Raw genomic sequence first — 17339 nt, 5'->3', positions numbered from 1 at the left:
GGGGGGGGGGGGGGGGGGGGGGAACCCTAGTTTTCATCATACACTCGTAACCCCAGAACCTTCCCAACACCTAGGGGTGCCACAAAGCTGGCGAAGGCAGAGAACCCAGAAGGAGGCAATCTGTGCCTGCTATGGGTTCAGGAACCGCGAAGCGGGTGCTCAGAGAGCAGATGCGCTACCTCGGGTTCCTCAGAGGGGAGTGGAGGACACGGTGAGGCTGAGTGAGAAGAGGCTACGTGCTCAGAGCAGCACAGAGGGAGCGTGCAGGACAGGATCTGGGATCCTGGGAACGCGGTGGCACCCTGCGCACCTCCTCCAGGAAGACATCTTCGTTCCAGTTGCCCATCCGGACTCCAGGACCATACAAGTTCCGCACCGCCATCGTCCCAGCCTAGTCAGAAAGCCAGTTTCCCAGGACACTAGTGTTAGCGTGTCTCGTTGCCATGACGACGACCAGGCAGCTCCCGGTTGGTTAAGGTCCTCTCGGCTAGCCAATAAGTGACACCAGGTGCGCCGTTCCAGGTTCCGCCTTAAGCCACCTCACCCTGCCCTTCCCATCACTGCCGCGGTCTTCCAGGAGGAACACCGCAAAGCTGATTGGGAAGCCCCGCAGCACAATGTTTCAAATGCTCCGTAGGGGGGAAGAAAGGTCTTGAAACTTTTTTATGTCGTTTTTCTCGGGTTGGATTTTTAAGTGAGTGAATGGGTATATACTCCAGGCTGGTCTTGAACTCTTTCTGTATCTTGAACTGGAAATCTTCCTGACTGCCTCCTAGTGTTAGGATAACAGACGTGCACACTACAATTGGCATAAAAATGCTTTTTAAATTGGGTTCTAAGTTGAAGCACTCTGAAAGGGGAGTGCCCTTGCTTTCCTGTGGAAATGTGGTTCAACTCCAGTCTATTTTCCTAATCGCTGTCAGCATCAGTTTCACAAAACAGCGCCTCATCACTGTAGACAGTGGACACACACAGAGGGGGCATTACTCAAAATTCACAGCTTCCAAGGGAAGAAACCACTGTGTTAACATATTTTTATTTTTTCTGGGTAGTCCATAATTTTCATGGATTTCATAGCAACCCTCCGTTCCCATGTCCAAATGCAAGGGCAAGCCTGTGATTTGCAGGCACTCTTGGTAAAGCCAAAGTTTGCTGTCGCCGGCATTTCTTCAAGAGGATATTGTCTTATGAGCAGGAGGAATAAGCAGGTAGGTAGACCCACCTGGTACCAGCTGCTGACTGCATGCATCTATTAATTTCCCAGTGTCCAGTCACCTCCCAACGCAGACAAGAAACAGAAGGTGTGGGCCAAACCCAACTTAACAAGAAAGCCATATCCTGAAAACAAATTGCTTCGGGAGATTGTAACACACTCAAGCCACCGAAGAAATGATGGAGAAGGGACTGGAGGGCTTGTGGATGAGTCATTGCTGCCCTGTGGGCTGTGAGGGTGACAGATGGGCAAACTTGAGGGAAGAAGATTCCTTGGAGACCTGGGAGGACTTGAGCTTGGAAGCTGCAGCCAAGGACACAAATAGGACCCATTCTGCTCCTCTGCGGTTCCACTGGTTCTGTCCCTCCACCACCACACTGCATTCTAAGATACACATTCTAAGATTCCAAAGGCGCTAAGTCAGACGTTACACATCAGATCAGGCACGTGTCACTCGGGGTATGTGATGAACCGGAAACAGACTCAGTGAAGCTAGCAGTGTACCTTAGCGTGTTCAAACTGCTAACGCCAGCCTTGCTGTGTATGATGAGGAATAGACATCAGTGTGACTACTCACACGGGATCATGATCATCTGAAAGCAAGCAGTTGCCTGGTGACGTCGCCGCAGTACCATCAAAGCACACAGCACCGCTTACTCACATGTGTCTGTGATGCTGGTATAAGAGAGAAACCTGTGTGCTGGCTGCTGATCAAAAGCATAGCACACACGAATATGGATAGCATATAAGGCTCAGAGTGATGCTAAAGGACTATGTTACCGGCTTACTGTTTACTATAGGGTGCTTTTACCTCTATTTTAGAAAGTATGCCTCCTGTGTATTACAGGGTACTAGGAAGCAGTCTCCTGCAGCTCACACTAGGACATCTCCAGACTGTTTAATTTGCTCTTGTGATCTCTGATCACTATCACCCAAAGTGTTCAAAGCCAGTGTCGATGTTGGAGATGAACTGATGTAAAATGATTGACCTGGAAACAAAGGTGCGAGTGATTTTTTTCCTAAAACCACAAATCAATAGTAGTTATCCCTCACCAGTCAATCATGTCCAGATTCACCACAGCTGGTATTGGAAAGCATGAAAATCATTGGGGATCGGGATCCACTAAAGGCAGTAACACTGACAGAAATTTGAGGAGGGCCAATAGCAGATACAGAGGAACTTTAAGATCCTGGCTTGGAGACCCAGCACTGATGTTTGCACGGTGAGGCAATCACTTAATGATAATACAGCCCTCAAAAGTAACCCTGCTCCAGCCAGGTTACACCGGCGCACGCCAGCCTGTAATTCCACCACTCACCACCTGGAGGCAGAAGGATCAGGCGTTCAAGGTCATCCTCAAGGACAAAGTGAGTTTGAGACTAGCCTGAGCTCTGCAAGAGTTACCTCAAAAAGGCGTGGGGGTTGCCAGAAAGATGGCTCAGCAGTTATGAGCCGGAGGACCTGAGCTTCATTCTCAGCACCCATGTAGAATAACTCCCATCTGTCTGTACCTCTAGCACTAGGGAATCTCATGCCTCTGGCCTCTATTAGGCATGGTACTCAGGTGCACATACCTACACACATCCACAAACACACCTAGTTAAAAATAAAAAGATTTAAAAAGATTTTAAATCTGTTGGGAAGTATAGGTAGTCAGATCTCTGAGTCAGAAACCAGCCCAACTGACTTAGCAAATTAGGGCTATACAGAGAGACCCTGTCTCAAAACTCACATGCATGCACACATGCTTGTGGAACAATTGCACTGTATCCCAAAGCAAAGGCTCTAGATGCAGATTTCTGACTAACTTTGGTGTTGTTCCTCGAGTGTCTCCACACTGGCCACAAAGTCGAGCGTAAAACAAGGAGCCATTTAAGGCATTGGGGCCGGACACCTCTCTCACAGGCAACAGCCTATACATGAAGGACCAAAACAGCAGGACTTGAATTACCTGGCAGAAGAACGGGACCTGAGTCCTAGCTCTGAACCTGGAAGGAGATGAGGCATCCTAAGCTGCCTGAAAGAAAGGTCATCAAAGGATCACATTTTAAAACCAACTCCAGGAGCCTTGAATCTTACATGATTACTTTCCATCAGAAGCTGTCTCATAGAACAAAGACATGGCATTGTTTCTGTGGGAGTCACCCAAAGGGGTCTGCCAATCAACTTGGACAAAGTCTCTCAAGCCTTTTTTAACATCATAAAATATTTTGTTTATATATAATTATACAAAAAATTTTCCTTTAAAACCCTCAAAACCAAGACTTAAACCTATATGTATTCACTCATCAGTGACCCTGTGTGGCTGACTAAACCTGACTTTCATAACAAACCTGGTCCCCTTCACCATACCCTCAACTTTACAACTGTGCTTTTGGCATAAAACAGTTATATACTTTTTTAAAAAGTATTGGCTATTTTTTGTGTGTGTGATTTGATGAGGCATAGGAAACTGAGTGACGTCCTTTATTAATTACTCGTAAGACATCTGGTAGATAAAAAAGAGAAGCCAAAGAAACACTTGAAAAGAATGATGTTCAGGAAAGAGACATGGGACAAAGTTCAGACACTGGGAAAGAGAACCAGACTACACGCACTATAAACAGATTATACAAAAGTCCCCGCTGGGTGTGGATGGCGTGCAGGTCAACTAAGGGTCACACTGAGAGCACCAGGTAGGACAGCAGAGCAACTTTTCCACTAGCTGTATAAGCACAGCTGTCTCTGGACCACAGAGTTCTCCTCATTGGTCGAAATGGGAGGTTGCTCTACCGTCAACACCTGTGATGTGTTAATAGCTACGAAGGAGAAAGAATTTGGCTACCCAAATTAAGGTAGGAATTAAGAAGAATTTTTGATCATAGGGCTCCCCAGAGTCTTGGGTTCAAGGCATACCCTGGAAATATATGACAGGGCTTCAAGCAAGCAACACAGCCCAAGTTCACTTCAACATGAAATCTGTTTCTTCGGGGTCATCTTGTCAAATCATTATCTTTAAGACGAACTGACTACTTGAAAAAAAAAATGTTTTTGATACAAAGTCTGGAGTAGCCCAGACTGGCCTGGTGGGGCAGAAATTTCTCAAGAAAAACTTGGCAGCAGAATCCAGCTGTGAAAGTCTACCATGGCTACAGACCGCTGTAGAGATTTAAGGCAGGCAGGCCAGGAAGCCTGTTAGGAGCCAGCCAGGAAGAAGGGCGGCTGTGTCTGTGGGGATGGAGAAGTCCAAGTAGATGAGAAAAGAATCAAGTTACCATCACCAGACGTGGGAGCCCAGCTATGTCATGGGGGATCCATACCAGTGAGCAGTTAGCGGAGACTAAACGTCCTGGGTCTTGCCCTGGGGAAACGGAGCTAAATAAGAAGAGACTCTTGGCCCCCGTCTTTGTGGAGAATCAGGAGGAGGGAGCCCTTCACCGTAGTGAGGGCAGCCTGAGGATGGGGGTGGGTACAGGGAAGGCAACTCTAAACGGAAGTTGACTCCCCCACTGAAGAGTCCTTTGATACAAAAGGTGAGGCACCAGAAATGGCCCTACTCTAACGGAGTGGGAGTGACATTTCCCTTAATGTCTCCTCCAACCAGGGCAGCTCTTCCCACCCTCAACAAAGAACACGTCATGCTGACACAGCAGAAAAGAGGCTTCCAGGTTTTTATGTCTCCCATCTGGTTTTCCCTTCTGTTTTCCTTAGATTCCTACAGGCAAGAACCCCACGTGAATACCATCTATCTCTTCCGGAGTCAGGCATGACCCCTCCCCACCAGAGCCTAGCATTCATCCGCAGTAACAGCTACATTCGCTTGGACTCTTTCAACCAGAACTTGGCTGTCTTGCACTCAAGTCTTTGGCCCCTCATCAGTGCAACCATCAAATGGCCCACACTCTGAACACCCTGAAGATTTGACCCCAGAAGAAATGTCCTGCTTTCCAGTCCCTCGCCTTCCCCACTGCAGGCAGAGAAGAGCAGGCCCTGGGAAAAGGAGCCTTTTATTCTTTTCCATACCCCGACAGCTTTAGAAATCCAAGGGCAGTTTCAGGGATGGGTTTGGGAAGCAAGGACTAGAAGAAGCCAAATGTCCTTGCCAGGAGAGCAGGAAAGAAAAAACCACAAACACACACCATTGTTTTCCACTTAGGAGGAGGACCCTGCAGAAGTAGTTGACCCCCGGAGCAGGGGAACCGAGAGGGTAGAAGCCTGCTGGAGACTCCCAGATGGCCTTGGGAAGACTCTGGCTTACAGGCTTACAGCCAGCGCCAGCGTGAAGGTGGAGCTTAGAGCCCTGTCTTCTGGGATCCCAGACCAGAGAGGCCCTGTAGCTACAGGGGGAAGGAGTCTTCTAAATCACTGAAAGTTTATTTCAAACTTCATGCCTCCCACCCCTTTTGCAAGCAGAAGCAAGGCAAATGTAAATTGCATGTGACAAGCAGACAAAGGGAACAGGGTTATAGTTTGACTCAGATGATGAGCTGGGACAGAAACATCCCCCTCCTCACGGGGACGTCATCAGGGCCTGTAGCACAGTATCACATGGGCCACTCTGAACCTCTGGAACCCACAGAGTAGGACTGAGCTGCGGAAAGCCACACGCCTCTCCCAGTGGGTGATGTGGCTAGGGTGACTAGCATCTGCCGTGGGACAATGCTCTTGTACACTGTAGAAATTTGTCACTCATATTGGTTTAATAACACTCTAATCAGACAGTTGTGGAGGCCCAAAAATATGAGCCTTTTTCCACCTTGTCTGAAGATCAGAGAGTTTTAACTTGTTCAAAGTTGTTGACAACAACAAGCGTGACTACACACCCTGACCTAGGGTGTGGTTACTTGGTGTTTTGGACGTTGAGATGGCCAATACAAGTAGATCCACTCCACCCTGACCAATAGTCAGGAAATTCAAGAGTACTTCTGCTCCTTCTTTTGAAATAGGAGGCTTGACCTTGGGAGTGGCTGCCTTCAGGATACTTGGTCTAGGGTGGGTTCACTGCCTCAACAACAGAAAGCTAATGACTTGATGTCTCAAAGTACTGAAGCAAGTAACTGAGTTGCCCTTTGTAACTGTTAAAACAGTCTTTTGTCTTCTTTCCCCTGTGGTACTGAGATGTAAAAGTGTATGGGAAATTCACTGGAAATCCCACTACTGTCCTATGTTTTCTGTTTTATTATTTTCACTCATGTCTTCATCCTCTTTACTACCTTTCTGATCACCACGCCCCATTACCAATATCTGATAAGTGGTTCTTTTGCTGAAGCTGGTCTCCTACTGCCAGGAGCCAAGCAGGAAGTAGAGGTAGGATGACCAGAATAAGAATTCTGGGAAGAGGAAAGACAGACGCAGTCACCAGCCGGATACAGAGGAAGTAAGATGAGAATGCCTTCCTGAAAAAAAGGTACCAAGCCACATGGCTAAACATAGACAAGAATTACGGATTGATTTAAGTTGTAAGAGCTAGTTAATAATAAGCCTAAGCTCAAAGGCCAAACAGTTTATAATTAATATAAGCTCTGTGTGTTTCTCTGGGACTGAACGACTGTGAGATCAGGTGGTACAGAAACTTCCATCTACGCGCATCCAACACAGAGTTTTCTCTCTCAGCAAACTCCAGCTTCACAGACACTGCCACAGGCCCATTCGTCCCATCTCCCTGATCAAAAAAGGAAATCTAGTCTTTATGGCTTCACCAAAATTTTATACATTTTATACATGGATAGTCAAATTCAGAATGTAGTAGAGATGCTTAACTCCATTTCTCTCCCACCCTCTATTATTAATATTGATACTATCATCATCATCATTATTTAGAAACAGTGTTTCTAAGTGTTCTGCATGTCATACCTCCAGTGGTGTGCTTTCACAGCAGTGAGCTCTATGGTACTGGCTTCACACGGGTGTAACACAGACTCAGTTCCCCAAACAGCCTGTTTTTCCTCTTCCCTGAGTCTAATAAGAAAGCTGCGGCTTACTTTTATTTCACAGACAAAAAGAGACGAGCACAGAGAAGTTCTGGGAAATACCCAAGGCATCATGGGAGCTAGAGCTGAAACCCTTCTCAAGAGTGAAAGGGAAAGACAAGGGAACAGGAAAATATGGCTTTCTATTTGCATAGCAGCCACCGACCTCGGGCACATTTGTATGAGGTTTTCAGTCTGGTATTGCCAGGACAAGAGATGTGAAACATTTTTACATTATACGGCTAGCTTTGTGACTTAAATCATGAACTCCGTGTCAGGCATCCTTGACTCAAGGGGGGCAAAACTTTCCACTGACCTGCTTTTGTGACCTTGGGTGAAGTCACGCCCCACCCTGTAACTCAGTTCCTTCTTGCAGAAAGTGAAGTACACTAAAACACCCTCATCTTGTGGTTATTGCGATCTGTGTCAGGAGGTGTGTGCAGCATGTTGGCTTAGCAGCTGTTTCTGCTTGCCGCAGAGCAAGCCCAGGTGCCAGAGCTCTCACAGCTGGCCAGGCACCTCACCCGGCAGATGTTTGCAGCTTTTGAATGTCCGCGTTGGAGGCTCCTTGGTGTGGTCTCATCTAAAAGCAAGCTTAGCCAGACCAGGACCTTTCTGATTTTTCTTTGGAAGTAAACTGATTTCATACTTGGGCAATTGTGCCCTCTTGTGGCAAATCCTAGGCATAGTGTGCTAGCCCTAAAGAAAATACCAGTGCAAGTGCAGTCTGGACTAAGGAAAGCCTCAGGACTCTGTTCTGGAGATCCCAGTTGGAGGGGCTCACAAGGCCACTCCCCTCCCTGAGGCGCTACAAGCAGCTAGCAGTTGCTAAGGAGGTGGGGCTCAGTAGGCCTCTCGGGAGCGTCCCTAAAGATCTAAAGCAATAAATGGTTGCTGGGAGGCAGGAAAGATGTGGTATCCAATAATGTAGCCACTGTTGAGGTGCCCCCACTCCTGTAAATAAACTCACATGTGTGTTCCTATTAGAAACCCCAGTGAAACTCACTGGGTCACCGTATCACCAGAAAAGGACATGAAAGTAGATCAGGCACAAAGTTGGGAAGAAAGGGATCAGCAAGATAGGAGAGGGACACGATAATGGAAGATGAAAATAATTTCACAGTTTACGCAAGTTTGAAAATGTCATCATGAAACCTGTTATAACGTTGAATGCATAATTAATATAGGACAATAATTTTTAAAGGAGGCTACGGTTTACAAGTCTCTCTTTTCGAAGGGGCTCCAAAATTAATGGCGCATCTTACCTTTCCGTGAGGACCACTCGAATGAAAAGTCAGCCGGATAGCAGAGATTTCTAAAGGGCTAGAAAAAGTAGAGCGGTTGATAGATTGCTGGCCCCGTGTGTGTGGAGCCCTCTGTCTGATCCCCCAGCACCACAGAAAACCGGCTGTGGTGGCTTACACCGCAATCCCAGTAGAGGGGAAGTGGAGGCAAGGGAACCAGAAGCCCAAGGTCACCCTTGGCTCTTCAGCCAGTTCTTTAGTGAGGTCAAGAGACCTAGTCTCAAAAGAGCAAACCAAAATCAAAACCGAAAACCACATTTACTAAGTGACTATTTAATTGTGGTTGCCTCAGCTTCCTTTCCTGTAAATATCGTTTCATGCCGTGTGCTAAGAGCCAAGTGTCGGAGGCTGCCATCAGCCTGACTGTTTCTCCTGGGAGATTTTACTCATTCAGCACCCTGCTTCCTTGTAACTTATTCTCATCCATCAAAGCTATCTTGAAAGGTCAGCTCCCTCCCCATCTCTAGACTGGATTCAGCCTTCACTGACCGGCATTTTGTATTTTCTCTGCAAATCCATGCATGCCCTGGGCAATGTTGTCCTAGCAACATACAGGGGACTTGTGTGAGCCCCCCTTTGCACAGTTGGTCCATGGACACTATTTGTGGAGCCATGGCATGGCCCACAGCAGGTGTTTCAAAGCGCATATTACACCCCAAATTACTCAGCATCCCCTTCCTTTGCAGATCCCTGGGGACCATCTGCAGTACAATCAATACTCCCTTCCCACAGGTCCAGTCACAACTTTTGTTCACTGACCGTGTGCAGATACCCACCCGCCAAACCCTGGGGCCAGTTTCTGCATAGACTTGATCTTTTGCCTGTTCTGGCCTCCGAGTCCCTGTCTACCTGTCTACCCGAGTCCAGGTAAATCTTCAAATGCCTGTCCTGGGTCATGAGTGGTAGTGGCAGATGGATCTTCATCTCCCCAGTACTGTGGCTTAATTGACAGGATTCTTTCTCCCCCCCCCAAAATCCAAGGTTCAGAATGAACCTTGGGGTCAGGCAGGTCCCAGATGAATTACTGTCCTTTGGATTTCCAGTGTGATGGTTAACTCCACTGTCAACTTGATTGGATTTAGGAACACGTAGGGAGCTGGGGAGTGGGTCTCCAAGGATACGTTGAAAGAGACGAAATATGAGGGACGAACTGCCCAGTGTGTGGGCAGTGCCATCCCATGGACTAGGGGGTCCTGAGGTGAATAAAAGGGAAAAGTAAGCACCCCACTCTCAGCTCTCTACTTCCTGCTCTGATGTGGGAGTGTCATATATCAATCTGTTGATTTCATTGGTTAAGTTATAATAAACCAGCTGCTTGGCCTCATGGCTTGGAACATAGATGGGAGGAGTAAACAGAATAGAATTCTGGGCGGAAGAGGAAGTGAGGTCAGACTCTGCTCTGCTCCCGGAGAGAACCGACAGCTCTGCTGGAGCAGAGACGCCATGCTCAGCTCTCCCAGGCAGCTGCAACCCACGATGGACTTAGGCTAGAATCTTCCCTGTAAGCGCACCTTGGGGTGCTTACACACATCATTAGAAATGGGCTAGTCCAGGTGCGAGAATTAGCCTGTAAGGGCTAGAGTTCATGGGCCAAGCAGTTCTTTAAATGAATACAGTTTGTGTGTTGTAATTTCGGGCATGAGCTAGCCAAGCGGCCGGGGTGTTGGGGACGCAGCCCCGCCGCAGCTTCCTATTTCAACACTGCTCTGTCTTGAAGGTGAGCAGTCTAGTGCTAATAGCACCCCTGTGGAGAGCCACTCCTGCCCTCACGCCTTCCTTGACGGACTTAATCCTTCTGACCATGAACCCCAATCGGTCCTTCCTCCCTTTTGTTTCTTGTTTGCTTAATACTCAGTGACCATTGGGGTCTTCAGCTCTCTTCTTGGCTTCTGAACACCTATGACGATGTCCCAGGCTGCAGAGCCGGCTCTCCGCCCTGGCCCACGGACAGGCACACTCTGTCCAGCTGACTGAGGGTGGAGTGTTGACTCGGTTTATTTGACAAATTGATCCCTTCCCTTCCTGTGGGCTGGGCATGGTTGGGAAGGATGGACAGATTTAACATTTTGTTATCAGTCCTGTCTAAAAAGGATACTGAGCCCCAAAGGAGTCAGGCCACTGTGACTCATGAAGCACCTACCCTCCATGCCTGGGTCAGGACACATCAATCGCCAGAGCTGTCACCTTTGCAAACATTCCCACTGATGATGGCCCTAGAGCTCTCTATGGCCACAGTGCTGGAACACATAGCTCCAGAGCCACCGCTCCCCCACCCTCTTAACACATTTGATTCCCAGGCAAGCGCATCCCTTCTGCAGCCCAGAGATAATGTCTTCTTATCGATGTGGTATCCAAGGCAAGCCTGTTTGTTTCTCTGTACACGTTCTCTTTGTATAAATACGAAGTTCCATGGACTCTGTGTGTGAGGAAATCGCTAGGGTCTTGGAGAACTGATGGGCAGACTCAACAAATCCTTTGGAGACTATAGCCCTGGATGGAAGAAAAGGCCCCTTTCAGCCTGTTCCCTCTCTCAACCACAGTACCCAGCAGAATGCCATAGGAAGAGAGGTGAAGTAAGAAACACCCACAGTAGAGAAGTACAGAAAGGAATAGCAATGGAACCTGTATTCATTTACATAAAGAGAAGTTCACCTGTGCAGATTGAACGACGCTCAAACCCACATCCCCCAGGTACAGCAAATGTGACCACATTATTACAGACTCGGTAAGTTTATGCAAGTTCCCACTAGAAAGGCCCCTTGCCCAGTGACTGGTGTCTTTATCAGAAGGGAGAAATTTGGGCCCAGACACCTGGAAAAAGTGTCAGGAGAAGATGGAGGCAGAGATTGGAGCCAGGCATCTGGGAGCCAGGGTGCCCTGGGGAGTGCCAGCAGCCACCAAATCCAGAGAAGAGGCTTGCAGCAGATTCCTTTTCCTGCCTCTAGGGCAAGCTAGCTCTTCCCAAGGCTGGCTTTCAGGCTCCGGCTCCCAGACCTTTATCAGCTGTCTTAAGTCACCTGTTTGTGGCAACTTTTCACAGCACCCCTAGAGCATCCCTCATGCCATGTGAACAGCAAACTGGAAAGTGTGTTCTTGTGTAAGATTTTCTACAAACAGATACCCTGCAGAGGGACATCCCAAAGAACTCTAAACTGGTGATGATAATCTTTACAAAAAAAAACTGCTAATTGGGGCCATTCCTACATCTTTTTCCTTTAAAATATTTAATATTTGTTCAAGGTAATAAGCTTATTTTCATAAGACAGTAAATAATAATGTGCTTGTCAGCTGCTGTAACAAAATGCCACAGACTAGGAAGTGTTGACCACCGCAATTTATTTCTCAAGGCTCTGGAGTCTGAAAGTGTGATGTCAAGGGGCTTTCGGGGGCCATTTTCTTAGGGGTGCTTCTCTGACTTGCAGATGGCTGACTTGCAAGGATGTTCTCACTGGGCAGAGGGGACATTCTAGTGTCTTCAGACTCTTTGAAGACCACTAATGAGGGTTCCATCTTCATAATCTTGTCTAAACTTGATTACTTCCCAAAAGCCTCACCTCCAAATTCTACTGTACCCAGAAAAACAATTCTGTGTCAATTCTGTGTTTGAAGGGGGGAGGGGGAGACAGGTCCAGTCCCAAGCAACCTGTTCCTCTGATACAATGAGGACAGAGATGGTCTGCTACTCTCAGATGCAAGAAAGAACCTTTAGTTCCTTATATGTGTGTTCTCCGAGCAGAGAGAACCGACAAAGGTCAGTGTGCCTTTGAAAAGGCAGTAGCTTTGGGGACGATTAGGACTGGGGTTCTTGGTTCAGCTCTCAGCACCTACACGATGGTTCACAACCATCCATAAGCTCAGTTCCAGGGGAACTTCTGGCCTCCGTTTGCACCAAGCATACACATATATACATACAAGCAAAACACACAAGTAATAAAATGAATAAAGAAAATAGAAAATGTTTAAAGCACTGAGATTCCAGAATGCATCGGGAGGTGCACACCCTTAATCCCGGCACTCAGAGGTGGAAGCGGCAGATCTCAATCAAGGAACTAGAGGCCAACCTCGTCTATAAAGCAAGTTCCAGGTCACCAGTAAGGGCTACATAGTGAGACCCTAGTGCATAGGGGAGAGGTACTAAAGATCTAATATTACACAAAGCTGGGCCCGTGTCCAAATCATTATGACTTTAGGTAGCTTGACTCTCAAAGTCTCAATGGTCTTCGTAAAATCTGAATAACACACATTTACCTCTACAGACTGTCAATGCAGCCAAGTGAGGTGCTGGGCAAGTCTAGCAAAGGCATAAACTATGGGGTGCTCAGTAAGTGGCCACTTTAGCTATACCACCTTTTTATGGCTGGGAAGATGGGTCAGTTTCGTAAGCACGAGGGACCTAACATAGATCCATCCAAGAAGGGAGATGCAGGCCTATAACAACAATGGCTCACATGGGATGTGGAGGCAGATTAATCCCTGGAAGTTGGCAGGCTTAATAGCTGATTAGCCTGACTTCTTTGGCAAAATCTGGGCCAATAAGAGACATTATTGAAAAAAAATGGCAGAGAGCATCTGAGGGCCACCAGTTGAGATTATCCTCTGACCGCCACACAAGGACCTGCATACACCCACTCATACGTGCACAATCATTCACATAAACACACACAGGTATACACACATTGAGGATATACTACATATTTGAAGTTCTCACAAAGATCGGACAATAATTCCATGCAGCTGAGGAAGTCCCACGGGTGTACTGAGTTCTGCCCTAACTCGGAAAAGACGTTCCATTGCATCCATCTTGTGAGCTTCGCAGCAGCACTGGCAACATTTTGGGCGCCAGGAGAAACCGAGTGGCCAAGATGCCTGTCCCCATCCTTCTACTTTTCAATATTGTCCTCCCAGCTCCTCTGGTGGGGCCATGAATCCCCTCCCCCTTTTCACTCACTTGAGCTGCCTGCTCTTCATGGCCAGTCTTTGGAATTCAACCCCGAGATCCTGTCTCAAAGATACCAACTCCTCATCAGCTGGTACTCTTGGGTGTGGCGACATGATTTTTCCCCATGTAATTTGACCAGACTTCAAGAGTAGGAAACATAAGGCTGAGGTCCAAGACATTTAGAACCAGTTCTTTTCTTTATTGTTCCTCAGGGTCATGAGGGCCAGTGACCATCCTTCTAGAACCTACCATCGAAGACCAGAAGGGAGCTTTTTTTTTTATTATTTTTATTTTTTTGCTTGGATATTTTGCATCCTTGGCACAGCCAAGGTTCCACTTGAAGGAAAGAATGCCTTCCTCGTAGCTCCTGGCTTCCGCTCGCTTCTCATCCCCTCCACTATTGAAGTCAGGGCGATCTGACCTCATCTCCTGTCCCCACTGTTATTCACACCATGTGACTCACACACCAACTGCCTCAAACGTGTGTACATCAGATGGGAGCAGAGCTAAAGCCTAATCCCTGGCCGGTGGATGAAGAGGTGTTCAAAATGTCCACAAGAATCTGGATTCTGATGCCCTATCAGGCCCATGAAACAGCACCCTCCCATTTCCCTGACTTTCAGAACTTGTGCAGAAGTTCCAGGTCTCAGTACGTGTGCCCTCCTCATCACCAGGAAAAGCCCATCAACACCCTGTCACAAAAGATGATGGAAATAAGCAAGCTGTGGTAGCACATGCCTTTAAACCCCAGCCCTCGGGAGGCAGAGGCAGGAGGATCTCCAAGTTGGAGATCAGCCTAGTTCAGAGAGAATTCTAGGGTAGCAGGGGCTAGCTACATAGAGAGACTTTGTCTCAAAAAAACAGACAAACACATGGAAATGCTGGTAGCCCAACTCAGCCTGTGTCTTCAGGTTTCCTGTTTTTATTTTATTTTTTTTAAATATTTATTTATTATGTATACAATATTCTGTCTGTGTGTATACCTGCAGGCCAGAAGAGGGCATTACAGATGGTCATGAGCCACCATGTGGTTGCTGGGAATTGAACTCAAGACCTTTGGAAGAGCAGGCAATGCTCTTAACCTCTGAGCCATCTCTCCAGCCCAGGTTTCCTGTTTTTAGATCTCTGCCCACTGCCTAGCTGACCGCAGCAGGAAGAGCTGAGGGTCTCAGGGTGGTGGCTTTGGGAGGGAAATCTGGAGCAGCTGATCAGGGGTGGGGAAGATAGAGTATGAAGACCACCAGAGGCCACAATCAGAAACCCCTTTCTGAAAAGCCAAGTTGATCTCCATCCTATGAGCGTCCCTTCCCACTCCTAACAAACGATGGGGCCACTTTGGTGTGCAGTGGTCTTGAACTCCATCTCAGCTCAACTGAATCTTCTACTAAGAAGGTTCTGAATCCTTGCTGTCTTTCAAAGCGGCTGCCAGCATTTCCAGGGGTATCCGTTCATCGCTTCTGTCTGAGCTTGTAAGACCGGTATTACAATGCTCACTGCCTTGTTCCACCCACCACGGATGTCTGCTTTCCACCCAGCTTCCTTCCACTACCTGGGGAAAGAGAATTGTGGAAGGAAAGTGGGCTGAAAGCTCCCATCAACGGCTGCCCCTTTTAGCATTTGATTCAACAATCAAACCTTCATTTTCCACAAGAGCATTTACTGCTACTTTCTTGTCTAGAACAATATCTAATGTTTGTTACTTCATTAAGAACCTGCCTATACTTTACCGGAGGAAGGGAATTTGAGAGCCAGCTCCATCACTTGCCAGCTAGGTGGCTTTTCCACACGTTTTTCTCCTCTCCATCCCTCTGTTTTCTTATCTGGAAATAGAGGTGGTAAAGGTGTCTGTCTACTTTGCTCACTCCAACTGTTAAGTGCTGAAAGGCCTGTGAGTGGAGCTGAGCAGTACTGATTCATCCTTACTCAGAGTGGCCTTGGCCTTCATCATCATGATGGACTGCCCTGGGGTTTAATCCTCCAGCTACCATCCTTCTGTACGGTTGACAAGGTTAAGCTCTCAAAGTCCTAAGTGCCTGGGCCTGGCAAGCCTTAGTTAGCCTTCCTTTATCTGCTTCCCTCTCCCTGGATCACACTTCAAAAGTCTTCTGTGCTTATAGGATTTCCACTCTGTATTCCACACTAAAGACAGAGTTCTTCCTTACCAAATTTTTGTCCAGTTTAATGATCTTACGCCAACTTTATTTCTGGTCCCACCCCCGTCTTACCAATTAAACCTTGAATCTTGAGATATCTGTGAACTATGCCAGTGTCCCTTGTGTCTTCCTACCAAGGACACAGGCCTGCCCTCTTCAGCAGCAATCAGAAAAAAAAAATCAAATTCCTGTGACCCAATTTTTCAGATTGAGTTTTTATAGTACAGTGTGGATCACCACCTTCCTCTCCGTTCCCTGCAAGAGATCTTGTGCGGGAACTGGCCTAGAAAACCTGAACTTGGCCTCGGCTCAACGCCTTCTCTGACCCAGTTCGAACCCAGCAACTCAGGGAGAACACAGTCAGTCTTCCTGACCCTTTCCCTGTGTGAAAATATCCTAGGTCTCTTACTGCTTGTGCTGAATAAACCTGGGCTTCTTGGCACATTGCTCCGGCCATGTGGCAGAGTCATTTGTTGGCTCAGTTCCAGAGCGGGATGAGACTCAGTAGCTATGGGATGCCAGTCTCGGCCCCAGTATTCCAGATGGTTCTTGCCACCCCCAAGTGCGCCGGCAGAGCTACAGAACCTTTTGCCAAGGAAGGGAGCCTTGGCGAGGCCCTACAACAACACACAGTGAGGTCAGTTGGTCAGGTGCATACTTCAGATTCCTGGAACGCGTCCAGGCATTGTCTCCTCGCTGAGCTTCGGAGGGTGCCATTGCTCATTAATCATCATCACACAGCCTCCCTGCCAGAAGAACTAAGGACAAGCAGAGGCTGCAGACAGAGATCTGGGGACAGCTCCAGCAGGATCTATTATTAAAAGCCCGGTAGGTCCTGGCTCTTCCATCTTGAGTGTGTATAGAGACATGACCTCCAGCTAGCAAGTCATTGCTGCCTAGAGTCCCCAACCTCACCTGAGACCCCCCCAGATGTCACACCCTCACCACCAGCACTATCTAAAGATTCACGATAGAATAATTTGATAGAACAGGAAATGTCTCTGCCTCTAACCCAGTCCCGTTTCTGCTTCTTCCTCGCTCTTACGTATTTGGACTACCATCACAACCTGGGCTCACCGCAGAAGGAAGTCTGGATGGATCAAAAATTCCGTGGGGAAAATGAGCGTGATCTGACACGAAATAAAGCTCCGGGATCTAAGCATTTCCCAGGCTACTTCCTCAAGCACATTAAACGATTGTCAAGTCACTGACGGGCTACTTTGAACTGGGTCAAGCAGCCCTCAGTTTGGAGAAGTGAAAAAAGGAACTAGCATTGGACGAGAGAAAAAACTGGGAACCCTAAGGAATACACAAAGGCAAATTTAAACCTTCGAAATAAATACTTGGCCACCTTCAACAGTTTTATTTAGAGCCCAGACTGGGAAAACGGTTGGGTCAATAAAGGGCTTGCTGCTCAAATATGAAGACAACTTCTAAGAGTGGAGAAATTCAACTCAAAATTCTGTACTCACACCAAGGAAGGGACCTGTGCACCTCCCATTCCTGCATCCAGTGTTCTAGGAGAGGCAGAGGCCAGTGTGGTAAGTCTGGCAGGAAGAAGGCTCCTTTGACAGCACAGCCCTTGGGGCTGGTTCTCCTGAGTGATTCCCCTCCACTCCCCCTCAGGCAAGCTTCTCTTTGGAATAAAGGATGGGGCAGGGCTTCTCTCGGGTATCTGCTGCTGTAGATAAGTTTTTGATGACTCCCTTTCGGAGAGATACATTTCCTTTTTATGAGGAAGCCACACACCCCCTGCCCTAGCGGGAGGTGCCGATCTCCCA

At 47.6% G+C, this 17339-nt stretch overlaps 1 protein-coding gene and 1 long non-coding RNA gene across 3 annotated transcripts in view; one reads left to right on the top strand and one right to left on the bottom strand.

Moving 5' to 3' along the window:
* Window positions 1-442, bottom strand: part of Cfap161 (cilia and flagella associated protein 161) — an 11275-nt gene extending 10833 nt beyond the window's left edge. For both annotated transcript variants that reach the window (XM_050154119.1, XM_050154120.1), the window contains exon 1: window positions 311-442. In XM_050154119.1, coding sequence (XP_050010076.1) covers window positions 311-382 — 72 coding nt within the window. In that variant the 5' untranslated portion in view covers window positions 383-442. The remainder of the gene's footprint in view (window positions 1-310) is intronic.
* Window positions 443-9881: 9439 nt separating this feature from the next.
* LOC126508721 (uncharacterized) lies at window positions 9882-17013 on the top strand. Its single transcript, XR_007593944.1, has 3 exons — window positions 9882-9967; window positions 11007-11191; window positions 16641-17013. It is a non-coding gene; the product is annotated as an uncharacterized lncRNA (long non-coding RNA).
* The last annotated feature ends 326 nt before the right edge of the window (window positions 17014-17339 follow it).

The sequence above is a fragment of the Alexandromys fortis genome, unplaced genomic scaffold, assembly GCF_014885135.2.
Source record: "Alexandromys fortis isolate MF-2015 unplaced genomic scaffold, M_Fortis_MF-2015_v1.1 scaffold_86, whole genome shotgun sequence".
Classification (NCBI taxonomy): domain Eukaryota; kingdom Metazoa; phylum Chordata; class Mammalia; order Rodentia; family Cricetidae; genus Alexandromys; species Alexandromys fortis.
Note: the sequence above shows the minus strand (reverse complement) of the source record. Positions and strands in the feature narration are given on the sequence as shown.